Source organism: Mycena indigotica (assembly GCF_014461135.1).
Source record: "Mycena indigotica strain 171206Taipei chromosome Unknown Mind.scaff0007, whole genome shotgun sequence".
In the NCBI taxonomy this organism is placed as follows: Eukaryota; Fungi; Basidiomycota; class Agaricomycetes; order Agaricales; family Mycenaceae; genus Mycena; species Mycena indigotica.
Genome location: NW_023503006.1, coordinates 214,566 through 229,306, shown reverse-complemented (window position 1 = coordinate 229,306; position 14,741 = coordinate 214,566). Strand labels below are relative to the sequence as shown.

General features: G+C 54.5%; 4 protein-coding genes across 4 annotated transcripts; 2 read left to right on the top strand and 2 right to left on the bottom strand.

Annotated features, from left to right (window-relative positions):
* Positions 1-4,478: 4,478 nt before the first annotated feature.
* Positions 4,479-6,097, bottom strand: MIND_00802100 (uncharacterized protein; the record flags this gene model as incomplete). Its single annotated transcript, XM_037364700.1, has 6 exons — positions 5,410-6,097; positions 5,206-5,361; positions 5,019-5,160; positions 4,827-4,971; positions 4,684-4,784; positions 4,479-4,638 (listed from the first exon to the last, which is right to left on the bottom strand). Exons 1-6 carry the CDS (start codon positions 6,050-6,052, stop codon positions 4,479-4,481), a joined length of 1,347 nt encoding a protein of 448 aa, XP_037217942.1. The 5' UTR covers positions 6,053-6,097.
* Positions 6,098-7,853: 1,756 nt separating this feature from the next.
* Positions 7,854-8,264, top strand: MIND_00802000 (uncharacterized protein; the record flags this gene model as incomplete). Its single annotated transcript, XM_037364699.1, has 1 exon — positions 7,854-8,264. One exon carries the CDS (start codon positions 7,854-7,856, stop codon positions 8,262-8,264), a length of 411 nt encoding a protein of 136 aa, XP_037217941.1.
* A 96-nt stretch (positions 8,265-8,360) lies between these two features.
* Positions 8,361-10,770, bottom strand: MIND_00801900 (uncharacterized protein; the record flags this gene model as incomplete). Its single annotated transcript, XM_037364698.1, has 2 exons — positions 8,361-9,735; positions 9,837-10,770. Coding segments are annotated over 2 exons (936 nt in total). The 3' UTR covers positions 8,361-9,733.
* A 2,929-nt stretch (positions 10,771-13,699) lies between these two features.
* MIND_00801800 (DUF202 domain-containing protein) lies at positions 13,700-14,449 on the top strand (the record flags this gene model as incomplete). Its single annotated transcript, XM_037364697.1, has 3 exons — positions 13,700-14,030; positions 14,079-14,195; positions 14,283-14,449. The coding sequence occupies 3 exons, from the start codon at positions 13,700-13,702 to the stop codon at positions 14,447-14,449; spliced, it is 615 nt and encodes a 204-aa protein (XP_037217939.1).
* Positions 14,450-14,741: the final 292 nt, after the last annotated feature.

The following is a 14,741-nucleotide window of genomic DNA, read 5'->3' as shown; positions in this document are numbered from 1 at the left end:
ATCCAGCCTGGGGTTACGGGATGTGATGAGGATATTGCCATGGCTGCATTGAGGGAAGTGCTTCCAGAGATTCAGCTGGACATCATCTGCATTGTCAAAGAGGATCAGCCACTCCTCAGTGTTCCCAATAAGCCACTTCTTTGCAGCAGCACTGGAGAGTCCCTGGCTCTTGATGCTGGCAATATCCCTGTATCCTGCCTCTATTGTCATCTCACTGCTTGCATCTATCTTGAATTGATCGGTGAACCTAGAGAGATAGTCATTCAGATCCAGCAGAGCCAACAGGGAGAATGCTCACCTGGATTGAGAATCTGCAATGAACTTGAGAGCAGTCTGTGTCTTGCCGATTCCACCCAGACCATGCAGCAGAACCCTCTGCTGGCCCTGCTGACTGGTCTCTCCAAAAAGCCTTTTCACTTCAGCGATGATATCTGCCCGCCCTGTGAAACTGTCTGATGGGCAAGGACATCCATGGTAGGGCTCTAGTTTTTTTTTAAAAAACAAAAAGTTAGTGCACAAGAGATTATATACCACATTCTGAGCTGAACTCACGCTCTGGAAATGGTGTCCTGGGATAATTAAGCCTTTGGATGCGCTACTTTAATCAATTTGTCAGGCTCACCCTTGTGGTGCACTGTGGAAGTGAACAACGGGCCCTTCTCCCGTTCCGCCATGTCCACCGCGATCCAGTCCGGCGCCGCCTCTTCCCCCGGAGCCTCCTGCAGAATATGTCGATGTTTATGTTATAGGAGTGACTGGGAGGATATACCATAGATATGGACTGCTCCTGGGCTGAAAGATGTGGCCATTCGATGGAAGGGGAGTGAGTAGGTGAAGATGGTGGTGGTGGTGTGGAGACAAGGGTGTGGCTGCGTGGCGTGAGCATCGCCTTGGATCAAAATGATGTGCTTGTCTGAGAACAGACAGACGTCCGAGCCGCGGTTGAGTGCCGGGTGTTGACGTCCCTGCCAGTGTGAGATGATGAGGGGTGGACGTGGTGAGTTACTTGCTTATACTACTAGGAGCTGCTGTTGAGCGTTACTGAAAAGAGCAGGAGCTCGTCCTTCAATATTGAATAACATTAACAGCTGCTTCGTGACTCGGAGATGCCGCATGCGTAACTTGAAGGGTGTCACGCGCACACGGGGCCACCAGAAATTGGCGCTTCACCGCTGAAAGCGCCAAATTGTCACGCTTGCAGCGCCACACTGTGACGTCTGAAGCGCCAAAATTGTGACGTACTTCTTCTCACACTCATCAGTATGTATTGATGTAGCAGAAACCAGTGGAAATCTCTTTAAAAAGGAGTTGTTTGGGCCTGAGTGATTGTCAGAGATACATATATACATGAGTAGTAGGGACATGGCCTCTTTTGCAGTGTGATTTAGGCCAGAAATGCTGCAAAAATTGAACAATTCCCAGTGTGAAAGTTGACTTAGATAGCATTCTATGTGTGAAGGGGTTGACATTTGACTGGGAACTCACATAGGTTATATACATTGGTACCCAAGGTACCTTCGGCGCTCATTTATTCCAATCCCAAATTTTTTTCCCTTGGTGCGTTGTCACGCTGCAGCGCCAACGTGTGACTTGCAAGTCACTCTGCAGCGCCAGATGTGTGACATGCAGCGCTAGTTGCGTGACATGCAGCGCCAATGCAGCGTGACTGCAGCGCCAATGCCATGTGACTGCAGCGCCAGCGTAACGTGACTGCAGCGCCAGCATAATATACTGCAGCGCCAATGTGTGGCGGGTGTTGCGCCAAGTTGTGGTGTTTCACCTGAAGGCCTTGAGGACTCGGACCTATGCAGTCAATACCACTTGAAAGCTGAGCCCATTCAATATCGACACATCCTAGTCAGCCAAATGTATACATTTCCTTAAGTAGCATGCAGAGACAAGACAAGTATCAATACAGCGTACGCGCCCGGCAAGTGGCAACATCTTGATCACCTGGCGAATCCTCACGCTTGCACCGGCAGCCGAGTATGACTGCAAGCATTCATAGCATGGGCTGCATGCATGGCATAGCGGGCCTGCTTCACACGAAACACCTACGCAACCCAGTCAGCAACCGGCGATTGACAAAGCAAACCTCATTCACCTAATACCTCCTGCACCTGTGAGCCGCTCCCGCTCGCGTGCTTTCAGCGTCCGCAGACAGTTGGAAGTTCATCGCTGAACACGGGCATGCTCACATCTTGTCAGCCCCCGGGCTGCAGCCTGCCGCGTCACCCTCTCGAGGCAACGGTGAGGAGGCACTGAGCCGAGACTGACCATTGGCACCTGAATACTTAGATTGCCTCCGCCAGTAACGGAAACGAACGCCTAGCACATGTTAACGTTGGAGGCGGGCGAACCCGGAACCCGTCTTATAACACGGCCACGGCCTTGTAAGACGACAGCGGCTCGTGGCGAACGTGCTTCTCGCAAAACGTCTGCGTAACCCGGTCAGCCATCGATAGCAATTGGCAAAGTGCTGACTCACCAGCTAGCTCCCCAACCCCCCAGATTGCCGAAGCGCGCTGTCAACGTCCGACTGGAGCTACAAGGGTGGGATGCGGCGCCGCGCGGAAACGGGTAGCGGCAAAGGCCCACCACTTGGTCAAAAAGCAAAGCAATGGCCCGCCAGTCTGGATACGACTAGTGGAAGGTGAGCACTGAGCATACACGATGACCGCCACGCACCATCAGTACAGAGGCGCTCTTCAAGTCGAGCGCGACGGTGCCGAGAGCCTAGGAAAACGGGTTAGCAAGCACATGCTGGCCAGCAGCACGTGTGTCATCTGCGACGTGCATGGGCTGCCCATGACGACACGGAAAGGCAGCGTAGATGGCGGGCGGGGTCGGGGCATGCCGTTAAATTGGGCGCGGCGGTCCGCCTTCCACCACCGATGGGGCGCGCAATGATTTCTGTAAGCAACACAGACCGCACCTCATTTCTCTGCCAGTAGCGCGCATGTGAGTGACGCTCCTGCCCTTCAAGTTTGCCATTCGATGTGGAGTTGTTGACGCAACAGATGCCTGCGCGATCCGTGGATTGAACTGCAGAGCAGATTCTGCTAGGGCCGGCACGGCGCCCGGAGGCACAGTCCTTGTCGCTCGGGCACTTGCCGCCAATGAACTGCTTGCTCGTGCCGTTCCCGACAGCGTTGGCGGGCCGAGGTTCAGCGAAGGGCCACCGACATCAGGTGGTGGTCGCGACGGGTTGGAATACAGCAGTGCAGCTTGCCAGTGGCCCGGGGCGAAGTTTGAATGTTGATATATTCGAAGAGAAACGCAACGCGATTGCGTGCCCAAGCGCTAGAGCGGTGTTTGTACTAGGCAGCAAGGGGGCCGGCTTTTACGTGGCGCTTTCAAGCCCGTGGACCGTGCTAGTGATGGTGGAGTGGAGACAAGAAGTACTTGACATCAATCTGATGGGTGCGCCAATATGCCGTAATGCAGCGCCAAGTGCGGGCATTATGCGGTGATGCAGCGCCAAAGGAAGCGCCAGATGCGGTGAATCGCCAATTTATGGTGGCCCGCGCACACGGTGGCCCAGCCCAAGTCTCAAGATGTCCGTCGGAGAGTGTGGTGTGGCGTCAAGCCCCCAAGTTCGAGCGACGGCGTCAAGACTTGGTCAAGAGTAGAAGAGTAAAAGAACGAGCCGTTGTCCCAGGCTGTCATCGATCTCATTGGCTTAGCCCGCAGGTACTGGTACGTGTAGCATCATCGACGGCAGCCGGCCGTTGTGCCCATCTGCTGACTCTTGAGCTTGCGAGCAGGGATACAAGCCCCAGCGATGGACCCCTGATACCCAGACTGGGTTGACTGGTGAGCATGTTTCAAGCGGAGATCATACTATTGCTCCTTTTCACCGATAACTGCCAGTGCGCCATGACTCGGACCGCCGGCGCTGCACCACCGCTTTGCGCGAGGTGGCACTGGGGTGCTGGATGTTCTGCACATTGCCGGTGCATCACGCGGAATCAGGTCGTCCGTGGGTATTGCTCCGCCGCGTGCCGGACGCATAAGGCCGTGTGCGGGCGGGTCGCACAGAGGACGGAGCAAAGGGTATCCCGAGCACCTTGGAACTTGCCAATCAGCGAGATACCACCACTGGCATCCCCTGTGCGGCACACTTGCATGTGGCCTTGTGCGACCGGCACGCGCCGGCGCATCACCACGGACGACCTGTTTTCCCGACGGTGCACTGGCACCGACGATGCCCCGATGCCCAGCGCGTACCGCAACCCGGTTCTAGTCATCGCACAAAGCGATGGGGGGTCCTTATTAGGGTCCTTGCCTCGAGCCTGAGGCCTGAGGGGACTCCTGGTAGATGATTTATGATTTACTTTGGAGAGCGGTCATATTCCATTGCCAATCCAATACATTTGCTTGTTGTATAATAAGCCGCACAATAAAGTCATCAAGTGCCATGCATGATTTGCGCACCTTGCAATTGCATGCAAGAGGCCAATAGCAACGCCGGCTGTCTACGGTCCAAAAATCACGTCTTGCAACACCGCCGCAGACGCCGAAGAGCCGCGGCCTGCACACAGGCGAGGCAGCATGCCCGTCATCGCCTCGCGGACAGCCGGACTGTGCAGGCGCTTGCGGAGGAAAGCGACCTGCGTCGCCTTGATTTCATCGAACCTTTCGGGGGCGTCAGATCATCATCAGCCTCCAGGGAAGACACACATGGCGGTGAAGTCGGAGAAGACTTCCGTTACGATGTTGTTCGCCGACAGCTGGGAAAGGATTGCGTCGCGCGCAAGCGACTTGAGCTCCGGGAAGTCATGCTAGTGCCGACGGTCAGCATGTCGCCGGAGTGCTGGGCTCACCTTGTCCGCGAGCTTGTACATGGACTTGGGAGAGCATTCTGGCGCGCCGTCTTCTCGTGGACCCACTGGGCCACTATGCTTTGCTGTCTTGAGGGCGCGGAAGTGGATTTGCCCAGTGTAGAGGTAGTATAGCAGTGCTTTCCATCTACGAAAACACGGTATGTATCAAGAATAAGAGTTGCAATGACGCACGTATTGTAGGCATGTCCCTTAATCACAATGCGATGACCGTGGCGACCAGAGTCGTGATGCTTCACAGGGAGATATGTGGTAACGGATGCTTGTGTGCTTGATTGTAGGACCGTGTCGGACTCCTTGACGTTCGCAGTTTCTACTTCAACTGCGTGGATAAACTGAAGGAAAATCACTGGAAGCGCACCAAGTTCTTCATTGACGATAGCCTCAGTCTCTTCATCGTCGTCGAGATCGCTGTCCGACATATACTCGTACTCCGCAAACTTCTCCTCTGGCGCCTCGTCGTTCGCGATATCCGTCTGCCCGGACTCGGAAAACCCGCTCAACATGTCGTGGATATCTGTTGGCAGAGGTCAGGACGGAAACAAGTCCCCTTCTGGCGACATGCCTTCGTCAAACTGCTTCGAAGTGCCACACATGAGCTTGAGGCTTCCGTACAGCGGCCGTGGATGAGAGACGCATCCATTGCCCACGCGAGAGTACACCCAAAACTTGATGTCGATGAGCTCGCCGCCGTGGATGGTGTCGACGAGGCAGGCGCGGATGCGCGCGGGCAGCGGCTCTGCAGAGAAGGGGAGGCGCGTCTGGATGACGGCGGGTTGGAGAACGGGAAGAGTCGCCAGGCCTGCGAAGGAGATAGTGATCTTGAAGACTGGTGCCGCGCGGGGTTTCCCGGGCTCTGAAGATACCACGGTGCGCCAGGACCCCATGAGCATCCCCAGTGGCTGATAGTACGGCGCTGCGGCCACGGCCCCGACCGGCAGGTCAAGAGAGACGAAGCCCTGATCTGGCACGGCGCGCAGACCGATTGCGAGTGTCTGCCACGACACCCGTCCGTAGTGTGCGTTTGCGATCAGATGCGGGTCAAAGTACACCATGAGCCGATCACTGTAGAGTCTCCAGCCAAACCTCCAGCCCCAACCGCAGGTATCTGTCGCTCCTGTCAGCTCCGGCGGCGCAAAGTCGACCGAGAAGGAGGATTGGACTCCCTCGGCCGTCCAGGTGTCGGGAGCGCTTCGGAGGAGCGCCATGGATGAAAATGCGCCCGCGCCGGGGATGGAGCAATGGAATGACAAGGAAAGGGTGTGATGTCACCAAAATGTCACTTGCTTCCGACTTCTTCCTCTCCCGCAGACTTTCCTTCGTTTTCAATCTCCGCAGTCTTCGTCATATCCAGCCTATTCAAGTACCAGGAAGCTCTCGACGATGGACAGCCTCAGCTGGCTGGGTTGAGCTGGGAGTCCGGGACCACTGAGCGGCATCGAGTATGTTCTCAGCGCCGTCCCTTCATGGTCTCATCCAGCATAGAGCCACCCGAACCCGGGACATACCAGATGAAGCAAGCGCACGCACAAACAGATGCGACACCTTGTAGTTAGATGCGACACGTGTCCTATCTAAGCATCAAAATCAAACATTTGATACAGCAAATTTCGATGATACAATCATAATATGATGATAAAGGAGATGGCAACAGTTGGTATTTTATCTTGTTAGTATTTATTAAGTTGGTTAGGTTCAGTTAGTTAGGGTTTAGTTAGGGTTGGTTAGGTTCGGTTAGGGTTGGTTAGGTTCGGTTAGGGTTGGTTAGGTCTGGTTAGGGTTGGTTAGGTTCGGTTAGGGTTAGTTAAAGGTTCGTTTAAGGGGAAAGGTACATTATATATATGTTGTTGGGGATCATTTCAGTCTGATGGGACAATCAATGTATCATACGTAATATTGAAACAGAAGCGACACTTTAGTAATATGATGCAGCAGGTGTCGCATCTGTTTTTGCGTGTGCTGGCTTCATCTGTACAATACTCACCCGAACCCTCCCACGCAGCTACATTATACCTGCTTCTAGTTCCGTGCTTGTAGCTTCTCCTCAAGCCGCGGCAAGGAATGCAGTTCACGCAGGCGGGCGGGGCTTCAAGGTGGTGGTGGCTGGACCGTGTTTTTAAAGCGGGCTTCAGTGCGTTGTTGAGCTTTGTTCCAGTTGTACCGTCTGACGAATCCCGGGCCACTCGTCAGCTTTACACGAATGTCGCTCTGGTCGGACATAACTGGAAGACCGCCGCTGGTCCTTCCTCTCGCAGCATATCGGACCACCACAGCGAAACAACCCCGTCGTATTCGAGAAGTCCACCCCCTGCTCCTGCAATGCCACCACCAACGGCAACATGGACCGCCAGTCGCACTCTTGAAGACTTTACAAATGGGCTGCGTGTAGGCGAAGCAAGCGACGACGAGAGCGCGTTCCTGATGAAGCTTTCGCTCGATAATTATAAAACAGTCTCCGACACTCCTCCTTTCCCCTCAATTTGCGAATTCCTGCAACCATACCTGTCTCGTACTTCATGCACGCGTATTCCACCGCTGTCGACTCTGTGCAATGTCCGAAGATTCGAAACTGGTGGGCCAGCAGGTCGTGGCCCACACTTGCGTGCATGTACCAGATGTAAACCGGTGTGTATTTCTTTTTCTTTTCCTCCTAGCATCCTTCCATTGATCTTTTCACCGAGGTTGGATCGCCTCGACCGTCGACTCAATTTCTGACCAACCGAAACCTTTCGCCACAGCCTCGAATGTCTCGGAAAACTCTCCCTCGATTGCATCGCCACATTTGCTGCCTGAGACATGACGTCAGAGGACCGGTCTCAGACATCTTCCCCAAATTCCGCTATCCGCGCAAAAATGCTATAAAAGCTGCCCCAGAATCAACCCCATCCTCAACCCAAACCACTACCACAACTCCAACAACGTCTACATTAACCCGAATATGCTCGCCGCGCTGTCGTTCCCCGCAACGGCTTTGTACCCTTGGGCGGCCGCCGGGTATCCGTGCCCGACATGTCCTCACCAGCTTCGGCACCATCTTCACTACCCAACCCAAACCGTATTCGCAGACGATCAGTCGACGTCGCAAAACGGTTGGCCAGCTCTGTCGCTGCCGCTGTCAAACCCACACCCATGCCATATGTCGAGCCCGTGTTTGGCCGGCAACGACGATCGCTGGGGGCTATTCCGATGGAGGAGCTCCGGCCCGCGGACTACCTCCCGATGCCCCCGCGAGAGGTGCTCTTCCCGCGATGCGAGCAGGTCGCACTGTTCAAAGAAGTCGGGTTGTTGGACCAGATGCGGATGTCAGGCTTGCGGTATTGGCTTTACTGTAGTGATCGCTACTTATCACATGGACTACTCTTTCAATACCCTTCATCTCGTTCAGGTCTTCCCATTGAAATATGTTTGAATACACAATAACGTGTGGTATCAGCGAAAATATGGCTCACGTCCTAGTCCCGTCTCAAGCCCTATGATGCCGGCAGTGCTGAAGGCTGACTCTCACTAGCAGCTCATTCATCGTCTCTGCTCAATCGTAAACCTCAGCCCCTCGCCCCATCCAGAAGCCATCAGAAGACTGGAAATCTGGTCAACGTCCTTTTGCACCCACTCGATAGCCGTGCCGTCCACAAGTTGGCCGTCCACGCGGGCCGCGATGAGCCGCCCGTCGAATACGAACGGATGGCCTGTCCCCGGCGCCACCAGCCGCCTCGCGCGGTTGGTCCTAGCGCGGGCCGCGAGGCAATCCGCCAGGAGTGCGTCCTCGAACTGGATTGAATATGAATCATGGTCGAGCCGCGTCAGTCTTGGCACGATGTCTGGGTCGTCGCGGAGCACACGCAGCGCCGTGTCGTCCAGTGGAAAAGTGACCTCGCACATCATCGGCGGGCCGGGCACGCGCACCGCGACGTCCGCAAGCGCGCGCTCCTCCAGCACCGGCGCATGCCGAAGTGCCTCCCGCAGCTCCGTGGAATTGATGCACACCTCTTGAATGTGAAGCGTGGTGAGCCGGGGAGCGCGGTCCGCGAATGTGGCGAAAATTTGTGCGTTCCAGCGCTCCGGCGGTGCCTGAGACAAGGTGTGTTTCACCACGTGTGACTCGTCATCCTCATCTCGTCATCATCCTCCAGCTTCGTTTTATGCCATGAGCGATTTCTGCCTCCAGGGCTGCGGACATGGAGCTGTATGGTAGGCTTGGAGAGCAAACGCCGAGTCAAATAATTAACTATGGGCAGTCCCGCCAGACTCCAAATCGATAATAATGGAATGTATTACGACTCTCGTTTCGCAAGACTGAAATACTGAGGGAGATTGCACAGAAACACTCCTTAATCTCCCAGTATGGATGGCTGAGCATTTGCGGAAGAGGGTCATAGGGCTGGATAATGTATTGACAATATGCACGTCCGCGTTTTCGATGCGCCTGCCCATGCACTTTTTGTCAGTTTCGGAAGGCTCGCAGCAAGCACCGGCACATACCAGTGTTCTCCCGCGCCTTCCATTAAGAGGACCCTAGCTCCATAACGACACCACCCTTTGCCTCCGCAACAACCACCACATCTTATGCCCAAGTTCTCGCCGCTGAAAGGCCCCGGGAAGCTTCTGCCAAGGATTGTGGGGACAACCCTTGGCAGAAGCTTCCCGGGGCCTCCGCTGAAGCGGAGTCCACCACGCAGGACATTCGTCGTTTCCTGTTCTCCGGTAGGTTCTTGCGAGCTGATTCGCCTGAGTGCGCTCGATAGCGTTGGTAAGCCTCTAGATACGACCGTTTGGCCAGGGGAGGGTATTCTCTGGCTGGACAAGCACGCGCAGATTACGCTGGAGATGACTGGGGCGGCGGGTAAAGCACCGAAGACGGATGAAATGGGGGAGGTAGAGTGGTAGGCAGGTCCTAAGACGGCAGTGAGATTTTGAGAAAAACCCAATCAACGCACCAGCACTGGCACCAGCAATTCACAAAACCCATTTGCCCTCCCTCCTTTATCCTCTAACATGGAACATCATCTCCTGCAGCGGCATCCCGTCCTGAGGCCCTATCTCGGCGGTGCCTTGAGATAGACAGATGTTGGGATAGACGTGGTCGACGACATGACCGAACGAGGTGGAAGATATGCACCCCGAAGGCATCGTCCCGCTCCCCACCACCGCCCCGCTCGAAGCCGAGCCCATCTTCGTCAAGCACGTCAACTCGGGCTTCATCGGCACCGGCCTCGAGGAGCATCTGCGCAAAGACAAGATCGACACGCTGGTCATCGTCGGGCTGACGACGGCGCATTGTGTCAGCACGACGACGCGCATGGCGGGAAACCTCGGGTGGGAGCCGGTCTATCTGCCCCGGGACGCGACGGGGATGTTCGAACGCGGCGCCGCCCCGGGAGGGAAGAATCCAGGGCTGCAGCGGTTTGACGCAGAGACGATGCATGAGGTCGCGTTGGCCGCGCTCCATGAGGAGTTTGCGCAGGTGGTGACGACGGCGGAGGTGGTGGAAGCGTTGGGGAAGTTCTCTAAATAACTTGCTCAGTAATGACTTGTCAAATTGTAAGGGCACATCCGAGTCGACGTTCTTGACAAAGTAGCAAGTATTCGTCCATAACTTCTGAATCGGGTCCGCAATGGCAACGTGCCGCCAGCGTTGGCATACAGAAGTGATAAGCAGCAGCGCGCGAGTAATCTCGCCCCCAAGCGAGGAAGACACGGCGGACGCGAATATGTTGCAGAGAATCTCGGCGGGAAGAGTGCTAACAGGGTAGACGGTTACGGATAGGTGGCCCTGGATGGCGGCGAGACGGTCTTTGAGTTGTGCCAGCTGAAATTCCAGCCCATCAATGGCTTTCTCGATCTGCTCTGCCTCTTTCCGGAGCAGATGGATGTCCGAAGGAGGCAGAGGGCCGTGGGTGTCGTCGGACACATTGTCCATAGCAAGCATGAAGCTGACTGACCAAGGTCAGAGCTTCAACTAAGCACAGCGACGAATGGGTGCAGGAAGAGTAAGCCAGAATGCGTGTCACACTCTTTCCCTTTTCTCTTACACTGTCATGTCGCCGACCGACCGGGCCCGCCTATCCTAACACCCGTCTGGCTTAAACACCGCCGCGAGGGGGCATCACGGCGCGAAGTTTTGGCAGAAGAGGGTGGTGTATTGAGAGGACTACTAAAAGGAGGGAGGGTACTATGGGTCATGGCGAATTGCAGGTGCTGGTGCGTTAACTGGGCTCTTCTGGTTCCCAATGTCTCACCTGTCACCTGCATCCTTCGCTGTGCCGCAGATAAGGCTGCAGAGGATGGGGAGGAATGGTCTTTGGAGGCCACAGTAACGTTAACACACATCGCCTGCATCCGCCGCCAAACCTTTTTTCGCCCTTCTGGTCACTTCCAGTGTCACTTTCGCGCACTTTCAGAGCCAGGGAAAACTCTCCCCTCGTCATACAAATACCTCTTCTCCACCCGTCTTTCCCAAGATATCGGCCCTAACCAACCTTTTGGCACTCATCCTTCGTTTGCATTTGTGTTTCAAGAGACCTTGGGACACTATTTCAAGTCTTTCATTCGTCTCGTATTGCTTCGCTGTCGACCCTCCAGGTCCTATCGAAAACGACGGACAGCGTTGGTGGTAGACTGTGCAAGCAACAATAACTCGCGCAGAAGATATCGTGCCACGTCTTCGCGGAGACAGAGGACGAAAGATGGGGGACTCTTGGTCTGTGTACTTGATGGGTTCTGTACTGCAAACCTTTCGAAACTGACAACGAATGGGCAGGCGCATTCCCAACAGGCGTCTTTCCTTCCAATACATTACTTAACACACATCACCTCCCTCCGCGACAAACGGCCAACCCAGATGGAAAGATGAGAGAGCGTCCCTCATTCATCGTTTGCAAATATCCTTGCGGTTAGCCTGAGGTCTTATCCAAACTTGTCTTCTCTGATGATTTATGTAGCGAGTCCCGACTATGCCATCATCCCCGCATCTCTATCATTCCTATCTTCGAACTCCTCATCATGACTCTCTGCGTCTTGCCAGTCGCCCGGTGCGATACCAGGTCCAATACTTGTCTTTTTCCTTGCCAATTCCTTCCCCGCAACTCTTACGCCTGCCTTTACACATGATTTATCCTCCTACCCGCCAGCGACGTTTCAATCTCTCACCGCATACATTCCCTTGCATTGCTATCATCGGCTTCTTTACTACTCATACTTACCATCTGCTTCACTAACTTGTTTCCGACCCTTTTCCCCGCACGGTTTTCTTACTCGAGCCGTCCCTACCTTCTGTACGCGATGCCAGGGGTTCGCCCGAACGACGCCCGCGATGCAAGAACGATGACGAGATCAAAGCGCGTCAAATTAGCATAGTCCCACTCTATCCTATCTCCCCTCCACCTTTCACGCGTCCATGGATGCAACCAGCGCTTTTGGGCGCCGATCAGTAAAAGTGCACAAAAGTCTTTCAGGTCTTTCTGGTCTTTGGGCAAGACCAAAAAGATCTGAAAGACCTGAAAGACCCAAAAGACACTGGGTCTTATTCCAGCAGCGTCCCAGTCTTGGAAAAGACCTAAGGTCTTTCTCAAAGATTATGAAAGACCACAATAAAGACCTGCTTTAAGACCTCCAAAGACTCCTAAAGATGCAATGTAAAGAGTAAATAGCAGCAGTAAATTCAATATAGCTAATACAATTTGGTTATTCAACTATGCTTATCCTACATTCCATAGCAGACAGCTGCGGGCCGGCAGGAGGTTTTGACCGCCTAACACGAGCCCTCTGGCCAGCCTGGCCGGAATCTCCTCTGACGACTCGGCGCCGTCTGGATCCCACCGAGCGCGAGGACGTTGGCTTGGCCGCTTGGGTGCAGAATGTAGTGAACGTGAGCGGCGCGGGAGTGGAGATGTTTTCGATGCTGCGGGTTGAATTGGGAAGGGACGGTGGCGGCGGGAGGCAGGAGGCATTGTGGCGGCCACCATTGGTTCCGCGAAGACCGCATTTGGCAGCACCGGGAGCCCGCCGAGCACGCGGACATCGGCAAAGGGTGGGTTCAGTGAAAAAATCAAACGCAAACACGACACTCACCAAGCGCCGGCACTGAGTCAGCATCCTGCTTCCCTACGCGGTGTTGGGGTTAATGGCAGGGGCAGAGAAGGGGTGCGAGACGCCGAGCGGAGGGACTTCGGCTAGGCTTGCAGTGCAGCTTGAGGCTTGACGGCTTGAGGGTCTTTGACGCGCATTTGAGAAAAAGCTTTCATTTTGAAGCCAAAAGGCATTGAGAGTTGAAGAACTTGCACTTTGGGACGCTTGCTGTCGGAATTGAGTCGATAATGGGCGGGAATGGACTTTGGAGGTGGCGGGAGATGGGGGGAAAGGAAGAAAGAAAAGCGGCGACCGATCGCCGTCGCTCATCAGCCATCTGTCATTGACGTGTCATCGATGTGACACACATCAGAGAACTTTAGGGCCGTATTTGATCACTGACATATCATGATATTTGTGAACTCAGAACTCAGAAACAATGAAATAAACCTTTTACTATGAATTGTCGGATATGAATGTTGGTTCACTGGATGGTATTCAATATCATTTTCTTACATCTGAAGGGATTTTATTTTGCTAGTCCAAAGATCATATTAGAATAAGACCTAAGACAGCTTTCCAAGACCAAAGATCACACCTCAAAGACTAAAGACTCAAAAGACTTGGTCCCCAAGACCAAAGATCCTCCAAAAAGACTAAAGATTCAAAAGACTTTATGCACCTTTTACTGATCGGCGTCTCCTGCAAGCCGTCGGTGCGATCCGGGCGTGGGAACGCTAGCTATTGCGCGTTTTCATCTGGGATTGCGCGAGCGGGCAGGTGGCTGAAGGATGGCTCCTCCGCCCACTCCGTTCAACACTGTCTCGCATCCTCCTCCCGCACTCGATGAACAAGCGCCGCTGCTCCCTGTAGATTTCGTCCCTCCGAATGCTTCCGACTCCGACTCTGCTGGCAAACCGCGCCTGGGCCAGCATGTGTCCTATCGATCGACAAGGCATTCAAGCACACCAGACACAGTTCTTGGCAGCCAGTCGCTCGGGCCCGCCTCCGTCGCGCTGGTCCTAGAAAACCGCGGAAGTGTCGCGCGCGACCACCTTGCGCTGGAGCGCACCTTCCTCGCGTATGTCCGCACGAGTTTGGCGCTTGCCGCTGCCGGTGTCGGTGCGCCATGACCGATTGCCTCAGGAACGTCTCTGACTGTAATCGCAGTGCTGACACAGCTTTTCCGGCCGTCCGATAGCCAGAGTCGAGGTAACGGGATCGGAGAACATGGGCGGGTGATGGCGGCGGGCGCGATTTTGCTTTCGCTCTACACGCTTGCGGTAGGTGCGTTAACCTTTCCGAGCATGTGCTCGTCTCCCAGCCGTCGTTTCGACGGCAGTGTCCAGCTTGAGGATGCTGATATTGCGACAGGATTGTGGAGATACTTTGAGCTGCAGGCCGCGCTCGTCGACGGCAAGTATCCCACCACGCGCTGGCGGCTTGGGTTCCTGGCCGCTGCTGCTGGCATCGCGATGGTATATGTAGCGGGCGGGCTGAAAATGCAGGCGGTTGAGGACTTGAGGTTCAATGAGCAGTAACTAGTTCATAGACTTCAAATTGGACTACAAGCTACATGTACATTCACATTCACATCTGCATTCAAATTCCTGAGAAATGCTAGTAGCAAATGTAATACTTATGTCAAAACAATGGACAGCGGCGTGCCAAAAAAGCCAGGTTGGAGATTGCTGTCACGGTGGACCAGGCAGCGGACAAGGTGCAGCTGCATGAACTATGCTTATGCCATGAGATCGATGTGCAGGCATTTTCCGCGTGTTCCTCATAATACTCCTCCATTCGGCGACAGCTGGGTCTGGGGTAGCAGTAGTT